We start from the raw sequence: 24,574 nt of genomic DNA on the forward strand, positions 1-24,574 counted from the left end.
GGTGTGGCAGCGCAATCATTTTGCTGTTTTCACCTGGCTTTTTCTTGACAGCAAGTCTCAAAGTGCTCAACACCTTTCCAGATTCTCCTCCTCTACTTTGGGCCAGTAATTCCTAGGTGTTTATGGGAATGCCTCATTCTGCCACTGAGGCCTTGAGGATATCCCCGAAGCGCTTCCTCTGTCTACCTATGGCTTGCCTGCTGTTTCAAAGCTGGGAGTAGAGAACCTGCTTGGGGAGTCACATGCTGGTCATGCAGATGATGTGCCCAGCCCATTGCAGCCAATCAGGGGTGGTCAGTGCCTCGGCACTGGTGATGTTGGCCTGCTTGAGTATTGGTGCGTCTTTTTTCCCAGTGGATTTGCAGGATCTTGCGCAGGCAGCATAGGTGGCACTGTTCCAGTGTGTTGAGGTGTCCGCTATAGACAGTCCACATCTCAGAGCCATATCGGAAGGTAGGAACTATCACAGCTCTGTAAATCATGATCTTGATGTCAGAGCTGATGTTCTTGTTCTTGAACATCCTTTTCCCCAGGCATCCAAAAGCTGTACTAGCACACTGGTGGCGGTGTTGGATATCCATCAATAGCTGCTTTGGCTGACAGGACAGTCCTGAGGTATTGGAAGTGATCAACATTCTCTAAGTCCTTGGGCCTTGTTGATTTGGGGTTCACTGCACAGTGCTATGCCAGGTTGATGGAGAGCTTTTGTCTTGCAGATGTTCAGGATGAGACCCATGCTCTCACGTGCCTCCATAAAAGTGCCGACAGTGGTCTGGAGTACATCCTTTGAGATTGCAGCTCGATGACACTGGTTAGGGTGACTTTGGTTTTGACTTGAGGGTGGCAGAAATTGAATAATTTCCTGCAGGTTTTGTAAGTTAACTACACTTGAGCAGGGAGCGTGTCAGCAGTGTGGTGAAGCCTTGCACCAAGGTAGATCAAGAACAGTGATAATGGGAACTGCAGATGCTGGAGAATCCTCGATAATAAAGTGTGAGGCTGGATGAACACAGCAGGTCAAGCAGCATCTCAGGAGCACAACAAGAACAGAGTTGGGGCAGTGACAAAGCCCTGCTTGACCCAGGTCCAAACAGGGAATGGGTTGGTGGTGGAGCCATTTGTCTTCCATGTCTTCATGGAGCAGGTGAATGATGCTGACAGACTTCATGCTGTAACCAAAGTGGAGAATGATACCACATAATGCTTCCTGATTGATGTTGTCAAAGGTCTATGTGTGGTCAAAGTGAAAATCATGCCCGTTATGCTCCTCCATGGCCAAAAACCACACTGCAACTCTGAGAGGAGTTCCTAGGCCACAGAGAGCAGATAGTTGAAGAGGAACTTGGTGATGACTTCTCCAATGGCCGACACTGGGGAGATTTCCTATAATTATCACAGTTGGACCTGTCCCCCTTTTTAAAAATGCTCACAACTGTGGCATCTTGGAGCTTTCCCAGGAAGCTGACCTCCTTCCAGATAAGGGAGACAGGGGTGCAAAGCTGCAGCAGGAATTCTTTGCCTCTGCGCTTCAATGTGTCAGCGGGGATACCATCTGCTCCAGCACCCTTGTTGTTCTTGAGCTGGCAGTCAGCCTTCTGTACTTTGTGCAAAGCTGGGGTACAGCTCATGGCAATGTAACATGCTGTGGGATGCGTTCAAGGATGCTCGGATCAATAACAGAGGACTAGTTGAGGAGGTCTGAAACAGCGCAAGACCAAATCCTTCAAGCATGACCTGGCCCCATTGCATGGTCTGCTGATTTATATTAGACTCGTGTGCTATTTCAGAGCCCATTCAACTCAAGTGGAGGTATTTCATCTTTGATCACAAGCACTGCCTGAAAAGAGAGAAGACAGAGTATCTCCATCATGTTCTCCATTGAATTCAGGTTTCCAATAACCGCAGCATTTTTCTTTTTAATTATATTAAACTTTATTGTCTAAACAAGCTGAAATATTTAATATTGGATCTGTTTAAAATGTCTTGCAAACCTGCAGGAGACTGTTTAAAAACATACTAAAGCTCTTGTTTCTTTACATAGTTCCTACAAACATTTTCCAATGCAAATTTCAGGGTCCACATTTACGTAGGAAAGTGTCCTTTAAAATATATTATTCTGTACTTGGATCTTACCGGCTAGCAGTCTGATAGATCTATATCTTCTAGCTTCTCAGCCTTAAATTTTAGATAAACTTTCAAGCAACTCTATTTCTCAATTTTATGCTTTGCAGTATGTTTTTACTTCACTATAAATAGAATCAAGCCTAATTTTACATTGATATAATGGTTGAATGTATGGCTTTAAAATGGAGACTGAATTACATAAATATGCCAAAATGCAAATATGTCCCTAACCATGCTTAACTTGAAGACGATGTTTAAACTTCATTCCCTTTGTTCAGAATCTCATATATACTTTTTTAAACTTTCAAGGTCCAGTCTTCTGGTCCTTGTGCACTTGATGGTTTTAACCTCTGCAGTGCCTCTGGCCAAATACAGACAAATCCTTAACATCTATACCACTAATGCAATGAGTGAAAATTAACCGTAAAAGTGGGTTGAGTTTGAGTTGGGTGAAAAATCTCTTTGTCAACACGAGCAAATACAATTTCTGGCTTTCATTAAGCTGATAATTGTGTGTGTGGTCGGCCCATTCAGGGACGGGTTACTGCCTGACTGTGAACACAACCTGCCATTCTGGCAGACTCGGGGTCTATGGATCGGGTAAATTAAAATTCTCACCAATAGTCGGGGACCTCTTGTGTCCTATGTCATTTTTTCAATAACTAATGAATCACATTCAGGGATGAATGAGTAAGAATTTCCATTTCACCAAATCGCTGATGTTTCTTTGTATCTTTTCTGGTCAAATTTTAGTAAAAGAATATTTGTATTTTGGCAGAAATATTTCTAACCACAAAATGCCTATTTTGTGATCCTATAGTTTATAATGGAACAAAGAGTGCCTTCTGTTTTTATTTAATCTTTTGTATTTCTTATTATTGTGATTTGTTAAATTTCTGATTCATCTTCTAGATGAATCTAAGATCTTTGTTCTAGTAGAAGTGAATCTGCTGTTTTCAAATACACACTGAAATTTTCTTAACCTGTTTTTCGGATGACTGTTTATTTAGTAACAGTTCAAAATATACGCACCATTGGCACTGTCACTTCCACACTCTAGATTGTTTACGCTCAGAAAGAAGTGTAAAATAGGGCTGTCTCATTTATAGGCTGTAATTCAAAGATCAGCATCTGCTTTCTTAATTTATAAATGTTTCCACAGTCGAGAGACTTGTATAGATTTCAGTGCTACTTTGGATGCATTGTAGCCCAGTAAAAATAAACCTGCTATTTGAGCTGCAAGCAAAACAAAATTCAATTTTGTAGTTGTCATGTATGAATGCTCCTTCAACCTGTCTCCTGGATCAGACTTTTTGACAGCAATCCTGAATGTCCCATTTGATAGTTCAATGTCTTTGTTGATATCACTTTCATTCAGCACCTTTTGGATGTTTTATATTAACTGTACAGTACAAATGTACGTTGGGTAAATTTACAAAATTTCAGGAGTTCTTACAGTGCTGTTCCTTCTTTTTATTAACCTATTCTGCTGTTTCCCTGATTTCTCCCTTCACAATGGTTGAGATGCATGGAAATAAAAGTATTTGTTCAATTATGTATCTTCATATACATAAATATTCAAAATATTTTGATATTATAATATTGAATTTCTGCATTGTTATAGCCATCGATAGGGGTCAGTTAGCTCAGTTGGCTGAATGACTGGTTTATGATGCACAGTAAAGCCAACAACAAGTGTTCAATTTTAGTAGTGGCAACGGTTATCATGAAGCGTGCACCTTCTTAATCTCAACCATTGCTTGAGGCATGGTGATGCTCATGCCATACCACTCCTAGTTGTCTCTCTCTAATAAGACAGCAATCCCCTGAAATAACAATGACTTTACTCAATGGCTTTCTATGCAAAATTTATATTAAGTTACTAATGCAAACCATTAATTAAACGAAATAGTTACAGTCTAACATTTGCTGGCTTAATGTCATGGCTTGGAAATTCCAGTATTGTTGGCAATATAAATGGAGGCACTTTTATTTCCAGTGAAACTGGAGGAGTTGACTCAGACCAGAAATTCAGAGTCTGGCAATTTAAGCAATCCCAGCAAGCCGAGGAAGATTCCCACCAGTTAGGGGTTGATTCTCTGGAAATAAAGACTTATACAACTTAAACATTTTTTGAGCTCCTTTGCCAGTCATAATTTTTTAGCCTTCTCTTTTAAGTTGACTTAATCACAAGAAAAAGAAAGAACTGCAGATGCTGTAAATCAGAGACAAAAATAGAAATTGCTGGAAAAGCTCAGCAGCTCTGACAGCACCTCTGGAGAGAATGAGAGTTAACATTTCGGGTCAAGTGACCCTTCCCCAGAATTTAATCAGAGTTAGGATTGAATAATTCACTTATAGCCATTGTTTACAGATGGAGAACAATAGTCTGAAATCTAATTTGATTATTGACTCCATTAAGCACATTCATTCCAGAAGGCATTGTACAATGCACACAACAGTTGTTTTTTTCTAAAGTTTACTGATAGATTTTCTTCTTCCTATACTTGATTGTATTAGACTGTTTGCTCACAGCACATGGTTTAGAAGGATTACTCATCCATAAAGGAGTCCACCCAAATTTCCTTACTTTGAAATTAATGAACAGCAAATTGAGCAGGCTCATTTACTGGTGCCCTCAACAATCCAATACATCAGATGCTAGAACTAGACAATATACACCATAATATTTTAAGGAAGATAGCGAATTCCAGGTAAATAACAGTCTGTGAAATTTCTGTCTGATCCCTTAAGGTAATTTATTGGAGCTGTGGGATGTTACTCTCAAACTATGATTTCTTTTTTTCACAGCTGATGTTTTCATGGGCCAAGAAGCACAAAATCCATCATGACCCCGAGTATTTTATCAGTCACTTCTCATGACAATTGCCTATTCCATTTTTCACAAGTTATTAATCTAGATTGGTACTGAGGGAATTAAGCATTGACTTATTTTGATAGCAGCTTATTTCACATCGTGATGGCAAATATTTCTCTTGCTTCATTTAAGAGTATATTTTGCATTTGTTCACCATTTAATCATAATTTAAAATTCCTGATTGCATTTACATTATTTATTCTTCACACACAATTAGTATATTAGCCATGTTTATCTTTCTATTTTAACCACAAAGAAAATCAATTCATTCAGTGAGTCCTCCTAATATACAACTTATAACTAGCTTTAATTATTGTGCTCACTCTAGCCAGCGTTATACTATGTATCAATGCCTTTTTGAAAATGTTAAAATTTTAAAAATTTTTTGAAAATTTTAACAGACATTTCAGATCATTAGTTTTACATTTCTTTTTGCCATGTTACTGAAGGTAATAAAACAAAGAACTCCAGATGTTCAAGGTCTGAAACCAAATTAGAAATTTCTGGAGAAACTCAGCAGGTTTGAAGCAGGGTATTGGTTTTGAAATACTTCTTCACAGATTCTGCCAAGCCTGCTGAGTTTCTACAGCCATTATACCGCAGACTGACCTATCCCCTCCCTACCTCCCAACCTACACTCACCTCTACAGGCTCCATCCCCGCCTTTTTAACTTGCCTTTCTCCTCTCCACCTATCTTCTCCTCTATCCATCTTCGGTGCACCTCCCCCCTCTCCCTATTTCAGAAACCCCTCCCCATCCTCCTTTTCTGATGAAGGGTCTAGGCCCGAAACGTCAGCTTTCCTGCTCCTGAGATGCTGCTCGGCCTGCTGTGTTCATCCGGCTTCGCACTTTGTTATCTCTATTTACCTTATCCCCTTTATACCTTAAATTTTGGTGCAACACCACTTAGCCTCCTAAAATCCAGGCATTACAACTCTAGTTTGTGCAATCTCTCGTGATGATTTAATTATTGTAGTCAAGATTTTTTTTTTCTTTAAATCTATGCTCATTCTGTCTGAGACCATTAATCAAATCTGACTTGTGATGCCCAGAATTGCTTGTATTACTAGATGGTGATTTTTTTTCTCTCTAATAACCCGTATCTTGGAATGATGTTTGTGTCAGTTTTTCCTTTGAAGTATGCCAGTTCACAGATTTCATAGAATTACCGAAATTAACAGAACAGTAGGTGACCATTACATTGAGTGTATTGTACAAACTGGGAGAAGTAGTAGGCTGTTTAGCCCTTTCAGTCTGCACCACCATTCAATATGATTAGGACTAATGCGCTATCTCAGTACTAAATTCCTGCTTTCTCACCATACCCCTTGTTGCCTCTAAAATCTAAACAATTATCTATTTCTTTTCTTTGAAGATACCTTCATAATCTGCCGATATCCTGAGACTGTGTCCCCCTAAACTATTCTAATACATACATCTCAAAACTTCAGTAGGTTTGTTAAGCATAATTTTGCCTATCATAAACCCATGGTGGATCTGCCCAATCCCATTAACGCTGTCCAAATTCTGTTATTCAGTCTTTTATAACAGCCAAACAGGAGTGTGAAACGTCTAACTGTTCTCTGTTTTCTCTCTCTTTTCAAATAGTGAGGTTACATTTGCTACCCTCCAATCTCATACTCCGTAGGAACTGTGTCAGAGTCTACAGAATTTTGAAAGATAACCACCAATACATCTAAGATTTCCAGGACTACTGCTTTACTCTGATGTAGGTTTTGCAACGTTTAGTCAGGCTGTTGTGATTTGTCAGTCTTAAACCCTATTAATTTCCCTAGCACAGTTTTCTTCCAAATACTAACACTACTTCAATTCTGCCTTCTCACTGGACTGTTGACTCCCTAACAGTTCTGGCAAGTTATTTCTTCGTTTGTGATGGCAGAGCCAAAATATGTATTCAATTCCTCTATTTCTTCGGTTCTCCATTCTGATTTGCCCAGCTTTTGATTGTAAAGGACACACCAATCTTTTTATGTTCATATACTTGTAGAAGTTTTTAATAAGGTCATTTTCTATGTTCCCTGAAATTTTATTTGTACTATTTTGTACTTGATCCAACCTAGTCTGAACCCTAAAATGCACCCAGTCCTCAGGCTTACTACTGTTTCTCGTATTTTTTGCCTACTTTGGATCCAGTCTCTATACTGTCAATACATATTAGCCTCGAATCATATTCCTATGCATGTCGAAGCTGACCAGAAAAGAACTAACCAACCAAATTCAACCCATTTTTCACCTGTTGGACATACCCAGAAACTATATAAGGTGGCAAACTAAGTACATTTTAAATGAGTTGGGTTGTTTCTTCATCTTGTACAGCCCTGTTTGATTTATTTTGCTAACATATCAGCGTTTTATTTGGACTGGCATTCTGGTTGAACCATCTTGCTTACTGATGTTTTAAGTAATGTTGTGTGGCAGTGTTACTGGCCTGTATTTTCACTGAGTCAGGATGACTAGGTGAGAAGGTCCCTTTAGTGGTATTTTTAACTCCAATTTTCTAGTATTCACATCTCCTGTTCATTATGCACTTTTGTATGGAATCTCAGACTTACTCCAAGCTTGAAACTTAACAAAACAAACAGTAAAGAAAACAGTTATACCTTAATTCTCAATTTTTTGACTTTTTCTTGGTGCTGGTTGACTGAGCTCGGACTTTTTTCATTGGAGAAAAGGAGGAGGAGAGGGGACCTAATTGAGGTATACAAGATAATGAGAGGCATAGATAGAGTTGATAGCCAAAGACTATTTTCCAGGGCCGAAATGGCTAACACGAGGGGTCATAGTTTTAAGCTGGTTGGAGGAAAGTATAGAGGGGATGTCAGAGGCGGGTTCTTTACACAGAGTTGTGAGAACATGGAATGAGTTGCCAGCAGCAGTTGTGGAAGCAAGGTCACTGGGGACATTTAAGAGACTGCTGGACATGCATATGGTCACAGAAATTTGAGGGTGCATACGTGAGGATCACTGATCGGCACAACATCGTGGGCTGAAGGGCCTGTTCTGTGCTGTACTGTTCTATGTTCTATATGTTCTATTATGATAACCATGGTACTAAAATTTGCAGTTGGCAATCTTTTTACAGAATATGTTGAACATTTTCAAGTTTTGGTTAATACATTTCTCCATCATACTAGCTGCCAAATATGTAGAATTATTAGACAATGCAGTTTTCAGTACTGTTTCCATTTCGTATGGACTTTCATCATTTTATGTTGAATAAAAACTGGACATTTAATAGTATGCAGTTCAGTACTTGAAGCCAATTGCGCAGTTAAATATGAATAAATCTAACCCAAAACAATCTGTTTGACAATTATTTGTCTTCTCATTTTGTTTCTGCTTTTCAGAAACCCTCCACCTACTTTACTACACCCAGAAAAATGGTGCGCAGGATTCAACCATTTCATTTCACAGTGAGTGAGATTTCTTCTCAATTTATTTGATAGATGTCTATGATATAACTCACCTGTCAAAGATAGCAAGTTTGCAATGTTACATTTTGATATAACAAATGTCCAAAGTGCTATTGTTTATTTTATACCTTCGTTGAAATGTTGTTACCCCCCAAAACCTATTAAATCAATGAAAGACTGCATAATTTAAAATTTTTTTATAGGATTCATTACTCTCAACACGCATAATTACAGTGGTGCAAAAGACATTGTATTGTAGTACTTGAACTCTGATACCACAACAACATTGAAATTTACAAAATGCACAGAAACAAACGTGAAGGCATTTGTACAATGCCTGCTAAGTCTGGACAGGGAGCAGTAACATCTGCCAGTTGTAGTGCATTGTATCATATGCTGGATCTGTGCATTACAACAAACAAGTTCAACTACGGCTTTTATTATGTGTATAATCATTGTAATCAAACTAGGAAATGTTGTCTGTAATGTGTTCCTATTTTTCCTAGGTATATAAAATTTGTAGGAGAGAACTAATGGAGGAGTGCAGTATTACAGGCATTGGGATTTTGTCAGGCTGATATTGTCTTGCCCACCAGTTGGAGAAGCAGCCGGGAATGCACCCCCGCCACCCTCCATTGTGTGGAGGAGGCCCTGATGGTGTCAAGCATCCTTCAGGCAGTTAAATGGCCACTTGTTGGCTCTTCTCCACAGTTGAAACTTGTGATACCAGAGATCTCACTCACTGAGAGCTCTACGTAAAATCAGAGTTTGACAGCTACTCTTGCCGTGAGCACCACAGGAACAATTGGTAACTGGTGATATTTGTAGGCACCAGGTCAAGTAATCAGGATAACTGAGTGATCTAAGATTGAAGGTTAGTGAAGGAAGTGAGGCATTTTCAGGGTTGGGGCATGTGTTGGGGGAGAGCAAGAGACAGAAATGGGAGGTAAATTGCTGCAGGTTTTTTGGCTATAGGCGATAGCCATCTGAGAAACACCTGATCTTGACAATTTTGTGCATGCAATTCTGGAAGGGTTTCAGAATAGTCAGAGAACAACGGCCAATTACCTCTTCCTAATCAAGGGTAACTGAGACTACTTGTAGCCCCATTGCATTGCCTTCACTGAAATCAGCTAGCTCAGCATCAACTTCTGAGTAAATCTGTGCTGCCTCGATTTGTATAGTTTATTATTTTACTGACATTTCAGTGTTCCTCAGTTGTTCTTTGATAATGTTATAAAACTTTATAGTTTTATGTCTGACATGCCAATTTGCACATGGCTCATGTAATAATGCAGAGATTGTACCCTTTGCGGTTCTGCTTTCTAATTTAATGCCTATCTCTTCATCCTGTCCAGCAGAACCTCTTTCCTCATTCTACCTAAGTTGTTGGCAACTACATAGACAATGACAGCCACTGGATTCCCTTCCTCCCATCACAGAACGGAGTCCATGGTTACCAGGGCTAAAAAGGAGTATGGAGTTGAGTTTACAATCAGATCAGTTTCAAATGATGCAAAGGCCAATTCCTGCTCTGAATTCATATGTTTATCTTTATGAAGATAATTGCTGAGAAATGTCTCAAGTATAATTGGCATTCAATGGTGATTTTAATCATTTGTGTTCATATTCAGTAACAAGGTTGGCACCCTAATATTCTGTTAGTTTTGAAATGTATAATGCTATTACATTAAATACGCGGTATCAAATTAAGTAAACTATCTTTGATTTGTAGACCTGCAATCAGTAATCTGCAGACACCCCTCGTGTAATGTACGGCACTATCTTTATAAAATACTTGAATGCCAAATTACTGTATCAGAAGTGCTTATACTGTACTAAAACAAAATGATCAGGCATGCTTCTATACATGTGATAACTGCTTTACACAGGATTACTTCATTCCCAGAAGGAGGCCACTCAACCCATCTTGCTTAGACCTGCTCTATTATTTAGTTCCAATCTTCTGTGTTTTTCCCATATTCCAATACACCATTACTATCCAAAAAAACAGTGCCATCTTGAAGCCACAATTGCACCTGCCTCCACACATTTCCAGACAGTGCACTCCATACCCTAATAATGCACTTGTGAGAAAGTTTTTTTTTTGCTTTGTTTGGACATCACTTTAAAACTTTGCCTTCTTGTTCTTGTTTCTTTCACAAGTGGAAGTAACTTCCCCCATCTACTGTGCCCAGACCACACATGATTTTGAAAACCTCAAGCAGATCAGCTGCCTTCTCTTCAGGAAGAATAGTGCCAGTCTTTTCAGTTGATCCGCATAGCTGAGGTTTCTCATATCAGGAAGCATTCTAATAGATTACTTGTCCACTGTTTGCTCTGCATTTGTGTCTTTCTGGTAATGTCCACATCTGTACGCAATACCCCTGCTTAGGTCTAATAAGATTTTTGTGCAAAGTCAATATCCTTCCTCTTCCTTGCACTTGCACTCTGTGCCTCGATTAATAAAATTGAGAACACAGTATGTTTTATTTACTGCCCTGACCACCCATTCTGCCACCCTCAATGGTCTGTGTACATATTCGTGCAGGTCCCTCTGCTCCTGCATTTCCTTCGAATTGTGCCCCTAATTTAGATTGTCCTTCAGTGTTCTTCTGACCAAAGTGCTTCAACTCACACTTTTCTGTATTGCAGCTCAGCTGCTATTTATCCGCCCACTGTGCCAACTTGTCAGTATCCTTTTAGAGATCCACACAGTCCTTCTGCCAGTTTACAATTCTTCCAAGTTCAGTTTCATCTGAAAACTTGGAAATTGACCCGGGGACACCAAGATCCAGATCACTAACATACAGTAAAAAACTATGGTCCTCGTACCAACCACGACAAACCATCCCCCAGCCTGAGAAATAACCATTGACCATTACTCTTTGATTTTCTATCTCTCAGTCAATTTTCTCTCTACATTACTACTTGTCCCTTTTAAACCATGATGAGAAATTCATGCTTTTACAGTTTAGCTTGTCGGTTTCGCTCTGAGATTTTCGTTAAGCTCCAGTTTTCGTGTATTGCTTTGTCCAAAGGCCAAATTATAGTTTGTTCTGGACAGAAGTCCAGGTTTTTCACTGATTTTTGGATTTTGTAGTAGATTAGATTAATTGGCTGTGTTAAATCAATAAAGGATTGACTAATTATGTTCCTAAATACATGATACTTTGAGGTGTTACTGCTTACATCTGTGGAAGCATCTGAACTTCATCAAACTCTTTAAGATAAGATTAAAAATGTTCTCTGTATAATAAGCAGAAAGGTAGTAAATTATTCAGGATGGAATTTAATCCAGGTGTCTGGAATTTTGCCTGTCAGATGGAGAGCCTGCAAGAGCTCCTGTGGTGAAGGCCAGCATATTAAGAATTGGTCAGGCACTTTAGTGACCAGAGCGGCCATTCTCTGAAATCACTGATCCTTAATATGGGAATCCCAAGAGCTGACATTGCTAATTGGCCGTTGGGTCTTCACTGATGTCCGCACCACAGGGCTACAGCTGGAAGCTGTAGATAGCTGCAGTGCAGCTATCAGAGAATCAGAGCCTCTGAGTGATCTTGGCCAAATGTGACTGAGAGTGTAATAGAGTTGATACGACAGTGATAGGGAGGAGGATCAGAGAAAAGGGCATGCATGTGGTCAAAATGTACTCACCCATCCAGGCTTGGCCTGTTCAGTGGAAAGTAACATTCATACCACACAAGTACCAAACAATGACAATTTCTAATAGAAGAGAAGCTGACTGTTGCGTGTAGACACGCAATGGTATTACCATCTCTGCATCCCCAACAGTCAAAATTCTGGAGGTTACTATTGACCAGAACTGCATTTGACCGGCCATATAAATGTTGTGCCTACAAAAGCATGTCTGAGGATTGAAATTCTATGGCAATTAATTTGCCTCCTATTTCCGAACACCTGTCCACCATTTACAAGGCATGAGAGGGTTGTGGTGGATGCCTGGGTGAGTGCAGCAGCAGCAACACTCAAGGACTTGCCACCATTTAAGACACGGCAAAGCAGCCCACTTGATTGTCATCCCATCCTCTATCTTCAACATTCGCTCTCTCATTACTGATCTCAAAATCATAGCATTGTGTACCACCTTCAAAATGCACAGCCACAAGTCATCAAATCCCCTTCAATAGCACCTTCCAAATCCATGACCTCTACCCTCTAGAAGGACAAGAGCAACAGATACTTGGGAACATTACCACTGGTGAGTTCTCCTCCTAGCCTCACATAGTCCTGGCTTTGAACTGTATCACAATTCCTTCGCTGTAGCTAGGACACAATCTCGGAACTCCTTTCCTACAGCACCATGGATGTCCCTGCACTCATGCACATGAGTGGTTCAAGAAGGCAGTTCATCACCACATTGTCCAGGGTACTCAGGGATGGGCAATATATGCTGTCCCAACCAATAGCAGCCTCATCCCATGAACAAATTGAGACAAAAAGATTTGGCTGCAGAGCAGGGAGACTGCTGCAAGACTTTCCACTCCAAACTTAATTAGGACAGTGGTAGAAAGGCGGGAGGCAGAAGGATCAGCACCAGGTACCGTCCTATCCATTGAATGCCTTCACTACCTCTAAATCTGTCTTAAGGTAGAACAATAATTTTCATTGTCTCACTGCAACATTTGAAACATCTTCCTGTCTTAAGGTACTTTGACCCTGACACATCAGTACTGCAACGTGTATACAATGTGATATTGGGACACTTGCTTGTCCTAGAAATACCTTTAGTGGAATTATCTACTTTCAGTGGATTTTTGTAATTTGTCAAATGAATGAAGATTATCTGTGTAAAATTGCTCAATTTTCAGGAAACTCATCTGTAATTTTGAGTTGTTACCCTCACTGTAATATTTAGTAAACTCAGAAATCCAATAAGGAATTCAGAAATAACCTCTTTACCAAAAGACAGGACAGAAGTTGAAACTTCTATTAATTAGTAAATATAAATAATTTAACTCTGAAATGGCCTATCAAGCCATTCAGTTCTAACAGTAGCTAAAAAAAGAAATGAAACCAGACAGAACACCTAAGCACTAGAAGCAGCAATGGAAGAAACAGCACTGTTGATACTGCAAAGCCTTCCTTCGTAACATCTGGTGGCTAGTGACAAACTTGGGTATCTGTCTCACAAACTGGTCAGCAACAGCTTGACAGTCATACTCACAGGATCATACATTATAAAAATGCCCTTGACATCACCTGACTCCCCAAAGCCTATCCACGAATTACAAGGCAAAGACAGGAGTGTGATGGAATGCTTTCAACTGGCCTGAATGAGTTCGGCTCCAACAACACGTGAAGCTTGATATCATCCAGGACAAAGGACAAAGTTGCCCACTTGATTTGTATCACATCCACAAGCATCCACTCCCTTCACCACCGACACTCAGAGCAGCAATGTGTACCATTTTTAAGATGCGCTGCAGAAATTCAAGAAAGATCCTTAACGTCTTCCAAATCCACAACCACGACCATCTAGAAGGACAAGAGCAACATACCACCACCGTCAAGTTCCCCTCCAAGTCACTCACAATCCTGTCTTGGAAATGTATTGCTAATTCTTTAGTTTTTTTGGGACAAAATCCTGGAGTTCTATCCGGAATGGTATTATGGGTCTATGTACGGTAAATGGACTGCTGAGGATCAGGCAAGCAACTCACCACCACATTCTTAAGGTCAGCTAGGATTGGGTAATAAATGCTGGCCCTGCCAGTGATGTCCATGTCCCACAAGTGAATTTAAAAAATTGTTACTCCAGGATACGATTGAAGTGAGTTGCATAGATACATTTAGGGGGAAGATACTGAAGCCAGTGAGGGAGAAGAGACTGGGCGGTTTTGACGGTAAATTTAGGTGGGGAAAAGATTGGAGGAGACTTAGTGGAGCATGAAGACCTTCAGGGACCTGTTTGGCTGAATAGCTATTTCTGTACTATGTGTAATCCTATGTAAAATAAAACTGTTTGTTGTTTATTTTCCAGAATGAAAACAGCAAGCTCTATAACTGTGATCTTTCTCAATTTCCAATAATTGGTCCATTTATAGATGACACATTTTACGAGCTTATGTTTTCTGACAACTTTGTTTTTACTAATTATAAGCACAGTTCACAACGCACACCAATTATTATATATTAGAAGTTTTCAAATGTATGCCTCATGTAAAATCAATGCCTGATTTACACCCACTGCTCCTCATGATTTCATAATAATTCAGAGTACTTTGCCTTGTCAGTGACAGGTGTCAAAAATCTCACAAATCTTTCGCTTTTCAAACTTACAATGATTCACTTCCTACCACTGAAAGTATAGTATGGGCTGCAGTTGGATTATGATAACTGTCAGCTTAAGATTTCCGTTTATTCACCTGTAACCTTTCGTAAGAGTGGCAAGTTTGGATTTGAAAATCGTTTCATAAGACCTGTCTTATAGTACAGATAGTCCCAACATTACTCTGTTAAATATGAAACCAACCTTTAACGTTAGAATGTTACCTTAAATCAGATTGACTTGTTGTTTAAACATTTAATGTTTGTTTGCTTGATGTAGATTTAAAAATTGTGTTTTGATATAGCATCTTTTGAGTTTATGAAACATCTTAAGGAACTTCACCTGGAACAAATGTCATGATCCAGTAGTGTCGTTATGTCAGCAAAAGCAGCAGCTACTTTAAGTGCTAGATTGCTAGCTAAATTGTTTTTGATGATAAAATATGTTGTGCCAATGTTGTCCAGCTAGTTTACTCCGTTATGAGGACATTTTGTTGGATGGGCTGCTAATCTGCATATGCAATGTATCTTGATATGCTTCCCTTTATTTAAGGAATGATACACACTGTCGACTATTTTAATGAAAGCAAAATATTGTGATGCTGGAAATCTAAAACAAGAACAGAAATCACTGAAGAAACTCAGCAAGTCTGACATGATCCCTGGAGGGACATACAGAGTTAATGTAAATAGTGAAGAGAGGATGCTGGGGCTAGAAAACTGGAAATTGTGGAATTGGCATTAAGTATCAGCAGAAATGTAACTGGTAAGAGTCTGAACAAGGGGAGAGAAATAGAATCAAGATGTGAAGAAATGAGTTCAATGAGGCAGGAACGGACTGAAATGATGGGTATGCCATGGCAGTCTTGTTTGTGGTTTTGAAGAAGGAAGTAGAAGCAGGCTCTGCGGGGTTGGGTTGCTGAGGTAGGATACTATGAGGAGATGATGTTCTGATGCTGTGCTGATTGACCTCCAACGACCACAGCCATCTTCTTCTTGTGCTATGTCTGACTCCAACCAGTGAAGTGCATTCCCTAGTTTCTGTTGACTTTTCTGTGGACTTCTTGATGCTACTGTTGGTCAAATGCTGCCTTGGTGCCAAGGATAATCACTCTCACCCCACCTTTAGTGTTCATCCTTTCTGTCAATGTTTGGGCCAAGGCTGTAATGAATCAGGAGCTGAGTGGCCCTGGCAGAACCCAAACTGAGCGTTTTTTTTCTTTGCAAGTGCTGCTTGGTAGCGCTGTCAAAGATTCATTCTATTACTTTGCTGATGATTGAGACTTGACTGGCAGATTGGCCAGGTTGGATTGACCTGCCTTTTGTGAACAGGTCATACCTGGGCAACCTTCCACATTGTCAGACATATGCTAGTGTTCTAGCAGTACTGAAACAGTTTGGTTAGTGATGTGGCTGGTTTTGATGCACAAGTCCTCAGTACTATTGTCAGAATATTGGCAGTTGCCTTTGCAGTATCTAGTGCCTTCTGCCATTTTTTGTTAACATGTGGAGTGAATCAGACTGGACAAAGACAGGCATCTGTGATGTTGGGGACACCAGGAGAACGATGAAATGAATCATACACATGGCTTATATGACTGAAAATGGATACAAACACTTCAGCCTTGTATTTTGCACTGATGGGCTAGGCTTCTCCATTATTGAGGATGGGGATATTTGTTGTGCTTCCTTCTCCAGTGAGGTGTTTAATTATCCACCACCATTCACTACTGGATGTGTCTTGATTGCAAAGTTTAGAACTGATCTGTTGATGTGAGATTGCTTAGTCCTATTTCTCACACATTGCTTTTACTGCTCCACATGCAAGTAGTCCTGTGTTAAAGCTTGACCAGGTTGAAAACTAATTTTTAGGTTCATCGAGTTCTGCTGCAGGAATTCCCTCCTGCACTCTTCATTAACAGAGAGTTGGTCTCTCGCTGTGAAGATAATTGTAATGCAGGGGATATTGTGGTTATTTGACTGTGGTCAAATACAATTATTTTGCTACTGGAGACCCACCTTATGAATGCCCAGTTTTGAGGAGTTAGATCTATTCAAGGTCCATTTAATTTTGCATGCTGATAGTGCTACAGAGCATGATAGAGTGTGGCCTCAGCATGAGGACAGGACTTCATCTTCTCAAGAACAGTGAGATAGTCAACCCCTATAATACTGTCAAGTACAGATGCAGCTGTGATAGGTTGATTGGTGAGGATGAGACCAAAATGATTTTTCTCTTATGTTCATTCCCTCACCACCTGTCACCAACACAGTGCACAAGCTATGCCCATTAGCATTCAGCCTGTTTGGACAGTAGTGGTACTACTCAGTCACACTTAATAACACCCTTTAAAGCCCCCCATCCAGAATATGTTCTGTGTCCTTGCCACCCTCAATGCTTCCTCAAAGTGTTTTTCAATATGGATTGCTGATTTGTCAGCTGAGGTGAGGGGGTGTGGGGTCACTATAGTAAGCAGCTGGAGGTTTCTTCACCCAATGTTTGACCCGATGCCATGCAAATTCCTGCGGTTGGAGACAATGTTGAGGATTCCAAGGGTAACTTCTTCCCAACTGTGTTCCACTATATTATCACCTCTTATGGGTCTGCCCTGGGATGCTAAAGGTTTTATGTGGGTCATTGTCTGTATGGTCTGATTCTGAGAGATTGACTATTGCAGTCTGTTAGTTGACTAGTCTGTAGGACACCTCGCCAAATTTTAGTACACACCCCCAGGTTTTGGTGAAGAAGACTTTACAAGGTTGATAGGGCTTTGTTCGTCATTGTAATTTCTAGAGTCTAGGTTGATATCAGGTGGTCCATTCAGTTTTCTTTCTTTGTTTAAAATTTGTTGTGGCTTGATACAACTGAGAGTCTGACTAGGTCATTTCAGATGGCAATTAAAAGTCAGCTACATAGCTGAGAGTCTGATGTCACATGCAAACCAGGTGAGGTAAGGATGGCAAATTTCCTTCCTTTAACACAATATTCAGGGAAGGAACTGGCTGACAGCTGCTGTCTTTTCATTGTTTGCTGCATTTTAAGGTAGGGGTGGAGGTTAGATAGACCTTAGCATTAGGGTAAAAGTTCGGCACAACATTGTGGGCCAAAGGACCTGTACTGTGCTATACAGTTCTATGTTCTATGTCCTATGTTTTCTGTCATGGACTTTTAGAACAAAAAGCTGAGGAGACTTTTATTTAAGTTAAAAGGGAGGCAGAAAAACCAGCCACTGGGGCTGTTGTTAAATGGAGCAGCAGATTTCACCAGGAAAACTGTCAGTGTCAGTATAATTTTTATTGAAGAGAGAAACTGAGTTGATGTTTCGAGTCCAAACTGACTTTCCTTGTGAACTGCCCCAGAAGGGCTCTGAAAAGGAGTCGTACTGGACTTAAAACGTGAACTCTGTTTCTCTCCCCATGGATGCTGCTGCCCAGGCATGCTGAGTATCTCCAGCGCTTTGGTTTTAATTCAGATTTCTGGCGCCCCCAGAATTTTGTTTTAAATTATTTTAATAATCTGCCTGGGAAAAACTTGATACTTAAAGTTTCATGATCACTGTCACTCTCGCAGCCCCAGTGGCACCCTTGGCCTTAGCTGTAGCGCATAATGGATTTCAGTAGCACCTCCTTAATGAAATGGAGACCTCAAGAATATTGTTCCTCCCTGAAATTAAGGCAGGAGAATTGTTCTCTTGAGATCTTCTCTCAACCCAGCCCCTACACCCCCCACCGACCCCCAACACCTCACCCCTCCCGTATCAAATGACGTGTTCTTCTCTATCTTATCTCTGCTCACTCATTCTACACAACTAGGTGGATATATATATTGCATCTGTGTCTAGAAGCAAATGGTCCAAGCAGAATCCTAGAAATGAGGGCCATACTTGCGTCATGTGCCAAATGCTATGCTGGGAGCTTCAACTTAATCAATTCTGCAACACCAAACAATTCTACAATTGCACCAAGAGCCAGTAGAAATCAATCAACAATGGGGTGGCACAGTGGCTCAGTGGTTAGCACTGCAGCCTCACAGCGCCAGGGGCCCAGGTTCAATTCCAGCATCGGGTAACTGTCTGTGCGGAGTTTGCACATTCTCCCCGTGTCTGCGTGGGTTTCCTCTGGGTGCTCTGGTTTCCTCCCACAGTCCAAAGATGTGCAGGCTAGGTGGATCGGCCATACTAAGTTGCCCATAGTGTTCAGGGGTATGTGGGTTATAGGGGCATGGGTCTGGGTGGGATGCTGCAAGGGTCAGTGTGGACTTGTTGGGCCAAAGGGCCTGTTTCCACACTGTAGGGAGTCTTAAAAAAAACTAACTCAAGGTGACAATCCCTTTAACTGACAGTTGTGGGGGTCATATCTGCTGTTGGATACATATTCAGTTGTAAGAGATTAAAAAGGAGGTATTAGCTGAAGCTTTGTAATTTAAAATGGTATTGCTAACATTAAACCAGCACCATATGCTGATTGGCATCATGATTTGCCTACTTATAGTGCATACTCCCTGCAGGCACGTATATCCTCTCTGCAAAATTGCATTCTGCATGGCAGTGCCTGAATTTGTGCACATACTGTGTGCGCCATTTTGGAACCAAATGGCAACTATAGGCAAAATTATGGACATTGCACAACTGTCAAGTCTAGAGTTAACCAAAGTATTTGTGAAGGTTTTGGCAACAGATGAGCTTGAAGCAGTGGTAGTGTCAAACATTATTACAGAAGTGGAAGCTGGCAATTGCAACAATGAAGCAGATAGTTGGAAGATCATTTATGGCCAAATGTGATATGGATTTTGATGCATTTTGTGTCAGAAATTCTCCATCGAATATTAAAGTGAGCAATGATTGTTGATACAAATCTGGGACAGCTCTTTATGTGGAATTTTGAGAATGATGTGTTGGTTTTTATTAATGATTTTCTGTACTGATCTGAAGTCTGGATTGCAGTCTGCTTTTAGGACATAGGAGCTACTAATTCTACTGGTTCTGTACATGCCTAGTCTGTATTCTACCTTTGTCTATTTGTAGCTGAATATTCTTTTCTAACTGTAAAAGAAAGGTTTTCTGATTTACTAATAACAAAATGGCAGTTTACATCATTAAGGCACAGCAACACAAACAATGTTATCAGCAACTGCAAGCTGTCTGCAGATTTTTCAAGCCACTTCTCACAGTACCATATGTAGGCATCTGCTCTTGTTCATGGGTAATAAATGCCTTATCCTCAGCTTCCAATTATGACAGCAAATAGCTGCTCAGTGTGACAAAATGGAAATGGTGTTTAGATGTCTAGTTGCTAGATGGCAGCAAATGGCTGCAACCTATGGTTAATGTAGTGACACTAATGAATTCTGAGAATTAATTTTCAGCTCAGAAAGCCTGATGAAGGCTGCCAGAATGTCAAACAAGATAAGAGATTGACTGTCACTGGGGTTTGAGTTTATTTGTTTTCTGCTGGTGGGTGATTGTTCCTGACCTCTCAAATTGGGAGTTGGTGGTGTGATCGACATCATAAACAGCCTGGCTGATGTTGCATATTAACAAAACAAATTAATGATTGCATTTTGCATGATTTAACTCTAAAATTCTGTTCTTTAACAGTAGAATCCATTTCTAAAAAATTTTTCATAAGGAAACCCCATTTTTCAGCATATAGTATGAGAATTACACAGTAAAAACAGTCCTATAACATTCACCGAATTCAAAATGTAGCAGCTAATTTTGCATTGTAGTTAGATAGAAAATGAATATTGCTGACTCTTTATGTGCTGCCCATTTTATACAAGTTGCTGCAGATCAGATCTTTTTTATTAAATGTAATTATTTCTCAAATGATTATACATCCTTTAAACATTGGTCTTGGCACTTAGTAGTTGGAGGCTATAATATAAATTGGTGGGAGGAATAGGCAAAATAATTTATTTCTGATTTGGGTGAACTTATTAATATATGTTATTAAATGTGTTGGAAAAGGCGGATGGGATAAGTCACTGTTTCAACTTTACTGTGGCAAGTTGCAGTGTACAATAATGAGCACAAACACACCCAGCAAGTCCTGCTTACATCACTGCTGGCAAAATGCAGAAATCAATGTGTAAGAGTGACAGCTAACACGTAAACTGTAGCTTTAAAGCACATAGAGGATTATTTGGAATATCCTTATAGGATAGGGCATTAGGGTGATTGTGAAATTGGGCTAAGCAACAGAGCAACTAATGATGCTTGCTACTTATCACTTGCTGGTACAATCATAGTTCAAGAAACTAGATGTTAACTCTCCTTTAATGGTAGGTGAAGCTTCTGTAATGATATAAATCAGATCTATTTCTATGTATAACCATGCTTACTATGTCTGGTCAACTTTCCACCATGTTCTGAAATAGAAAGCTAGAAGCATGATATAATAGTTGTGTAAGCAGTTAAGCTGGTTGTCTACAAAACTATTTTAAATGCAAATTGTGTTTTGTAAAAGATTTTGAAATGTTTGTGAAAGTACAATGGATTGTCATTTTCTTAATTTAAACAACAGCCAACTGAAGCCAAAATATTAGTAGTAAATGAACCATCCAACTTTGAAATTATCTGCCTTAATTAGAAAGCAATATAATATCAAGTTAAGCAACACTAGTGTCCCAGTCTATTGATTCAAGCTGAAGTTTCTAAGCTGCCTTAAATTATTTTTATGATTGATATTTTACCATCTTTTAATTTTCATGTATTTTGGCTCTTAAAATTTCTATTTTTATTCGTGACTCCAGTAAGATGAGGTAAAACTGATATAATTTTCCAAGGTTCTTGTAGAATTTTGAAATTGTTTTATATGGGTTCATTTGGATCATATAAAAGCACAAATATTTTCATGGCTAAAATCCAATAATATGATTAGATAGCTTAAAGCTTTGCATTGTATGTTCTCATTTTGTGTAAGATATTTGAATAGTGTGTTTGTTCTTATACAGTATTTAAAACATATGTTTGTTCAATACCTCTATTTGTCATTTTCTGTTTTTCTCTAGATGTCTGATTAAGGACTTTGAAAAGCGTCCATCAGTTACATATTTGTTGCAACACCCATTTATTAAACAATCCCATGGGAAAGATGTGACCCTACGATTGAAGTTAGCAAATCTTGTCAAAGTACAACAACCGGATTCCTCAGCAAAAGCGAGGTATAATACAATAATTGCAATCAAATTTTAACTAGAACTACTAGTAGTAATGAAAATATATACGAACAATTACGTTTCACAACCAGGTTATACAAATGCATTGCTGCAAAGTTCATAAGGTTTTGTAATGTAAAGGGAACGTTGTCCAAGCCAATCATATAAAAATTACCTTGAAAATCACTAAATGTGCAATTCATATACTGTTGCATTACTTCTGTATATTTGATAGTGCAGGAAGCTTTTGTTTACAGTTGTTTTGCAATGCTTGTTTATGACCAGTGAGTGGCAGGATAAAACTGTTGTTTATAAATGGATATTTTATAGAATATTTTCAAAACAGTGACCACAAAATATAGCTCAGTAGTGATCATAGTTTCAGTGCTGCAGGTGCCATTTTGATGCCAAAATCACAACTATGCTGCATGCACACCCCTCTTGCGCAGTCTGTAACTGCACGCTGTTTTGTTGAGGCCATCAGCACAGTGGTTAAGGAGTGGCACTGGATTTATGCCACATAGGCAGATCATGACGTCAGTCAGCATGTAATGCTGATGCAACTGTAGCATTGCTATTTTCAAATTTGCTGCTCCAGGTAATGCCCTCTCAAAAGCTTGCACCACTGAACACAAGTTCAGCAGCAGAAGGACCACAAATGGCATGATTTAAATGGATAACTAACTACTTGCAGGTTAGTTGCTGATGGATATATAGTAGCTCTGTTTATATTGTTTTGAAGTGCCGAGAACTTTTCTTGGCTGCTGTTCAAGTTGGTTAAGTCAATGGTAGCAGGGCCGCACATGGAGGAGTCCTGGATAGAAAAAGAAAAGACTTGCATTTACTAGGCACCTTTCATAACTGTCAAATATCCCAAACTTTTTTTTAAGACTAACGCAACAATTTAAAAAATGTAATCACTGTCGTATGTAAGGAATACAGCTGGTGGTTCTGAAGACATGTCACTGGACTTGGAACACTAACACTTTTTTTATTCACAGATGCTACCAGACCTGTTGAGTTTCTCCAGCAATTTCTGTTTTTATTTGTTTCAGATCTCTAGTACTCGCAGATCTTTATTTTATTAAGTAAGCTTGAATGAAATAGTGACTGTTGATTATCAAGGTTTTGCTTTATAATTCTTATGTGAGGTACCTTGGGATGTCTTATTTCATTATAGGTGCTGTATGGATTAAAAATTAAAACACAATTTTAGCCAGTGTTTTTCAACTAAATTCAGAGGTATTGGGGGTGTTGCTGATGGCACAAACAGTTACAAATTTTATCTGACCTGTGAACAAAGAATACTGTTTCTGCTGGTGACATATATGCTAAAATTCTAACAAATGTATGGTGGTTATGTCACACTCGATCAGAGACACAACTGTTATTTAAGGTTATCCTTTAATCTTGAACTTTGTTCATGTATTTCTTAATTTGCGCAATTTTTGATGGAAATGATATACTTATTTACTGTAATTATACATTTAAGAATGCGTTGTTTGCTTTGGTTAAGTAAATTATGTGTGAAAGACTCAGTTTATCAGTCAGAGTCAGTATACTTCTGTGCAAATTTGATTATGTAGAATAATCATTCTTATCCATTCACTGGACATCACTTTTATATTTGCTTTAACCAGGCAAGACAGCATCTGTAAAAGAAAAAGTCACATGAGACTCTCAAAGCGTATCAGTCGAAACATGACTGATGACTTGGTCACCCTTGAATTCCTGGATGAGGTATGGTTTTCAAAAGTGTTTCCTGATTTCAATTGAATATCACTAATTTACTGGTACAGTCTTAATTTCATGAACAGTTCAGTCTGAAAACAAAAGGCAGAGAATAAAGTATTGCAGATGCTGGAAGTCTGATTTTAAAAATAGAAAATACTGGAAAAAAATTAACAAATCAGACATTGATCAAAAAATTTATCTATCTTTCATACTGTCCATATACCTGATCTGCTGAATGTTCCAGCATTTTGTTTTTATTTAATATTAGAAAGAAATACAGCAGGGGTTGAGCTACAGTTTCAGGAGTCATACATTTTTGGACATCTCTCAGGTATCTCTCATTAAGTTTCTTAATGGTACTTTTGAACCAGGTGAACAGTTAATGATAAAAATGAAATACTAACACACAAGTGTAACAGGTAATCACAAAGACTTGTGGATTTTCTGAAGAACGGTCCAGACCCAAAATGTCACCCTTCCTGCTCCTCTGATGCTGCTTGGCCTGCTGTGTTCATCCATCTCTACACCTAATTATCTAAGACTTGTGAAATGTTGGCTCTCTATTTCAAGGGGGCCAGAGCATGAGTACGAAGTTCTTACTGCAGCTGTCCATGGTGCTGGTGAGACCACATCTGGAGTACTGTGAGCAGTTTTGGTCCCTTTATCTAAGGAAAGATATAATTTCATTGGAGGCAGTTCAGAGAAGGTTCATTGCTATAATCTCTGGTATGGAGGGACTGTCTTATGAGCAAAAATTAAAGAATTTGGGACTCTACTCACTGGAGTTTAGAAGAATGAGAGGCGATCTCATTGGAACGAATAGGATTCTTAAGGGGCTTGATAGGGTAAATGCTGAGAGAATATTTCTACTCATCAGAGAGTCTAGGATCAGAGGGCATAATTTAAGGATTATGGGATGCTAACTTAAGACTGACGTGAGGAGAAATTTCTTC

General features: G+C 39.3%; 1 protein-coding gene across 12 annotated transcripts in view; it reads left to right on the forward strand.

Moving 5' to 3' along the window:
* Nucleotides 1-24,574, forward strand: part of myo3b (myosin IIIB) — a 583,195-nt gene that overhangs the window by 165,697 nt on the left and 392,924 nt on the right. For 10 of the 12 annotated variants that reach the window (XM_059647251.1, XM_059647253.1, XM_059647249.1 and 7 more), the window contains 3 exons: nucleotides 8,372-8,437; nucleotides 21,741-21,893; nucleotides 23,528-23,627. In XM_059647251.1, the coding sequence (XP_059503234.1) occupies nucleotides 8,372-8,437; nucleotides 21,741-21,893; nucleotides 23,528-23,627 (319 nt within the window). Of the gene's footprint in view, nucleotides 1-8,371; nucleotides 8,438-9,795; nucleotides 11,502-21,740; nucleotides 21,894-23,527; nucleotides 23,628-24,574 lie in introns of those variants that run through there. The other 2 variants (XM_059647255.1, XM_059647256.1) reach the window with 2 other exon arrangements.

The sequence above is a fragment of the Stegostoma tigrinum genome, chromosome 7 (genome assembly GCF_030684315.1).
Source record: "Stegostoma tigrinum isolate sSteTig4 chromosome 7, sSteTig4.hap1, whole genome shotgun sequence".
Lineage (NCBI taxonomy): Eukaryota > Metazoa > Chordata > Chondrichthyes > Orectolobiformes > Stegostomatidae > Stegostoma > Stegostoma tigrinum.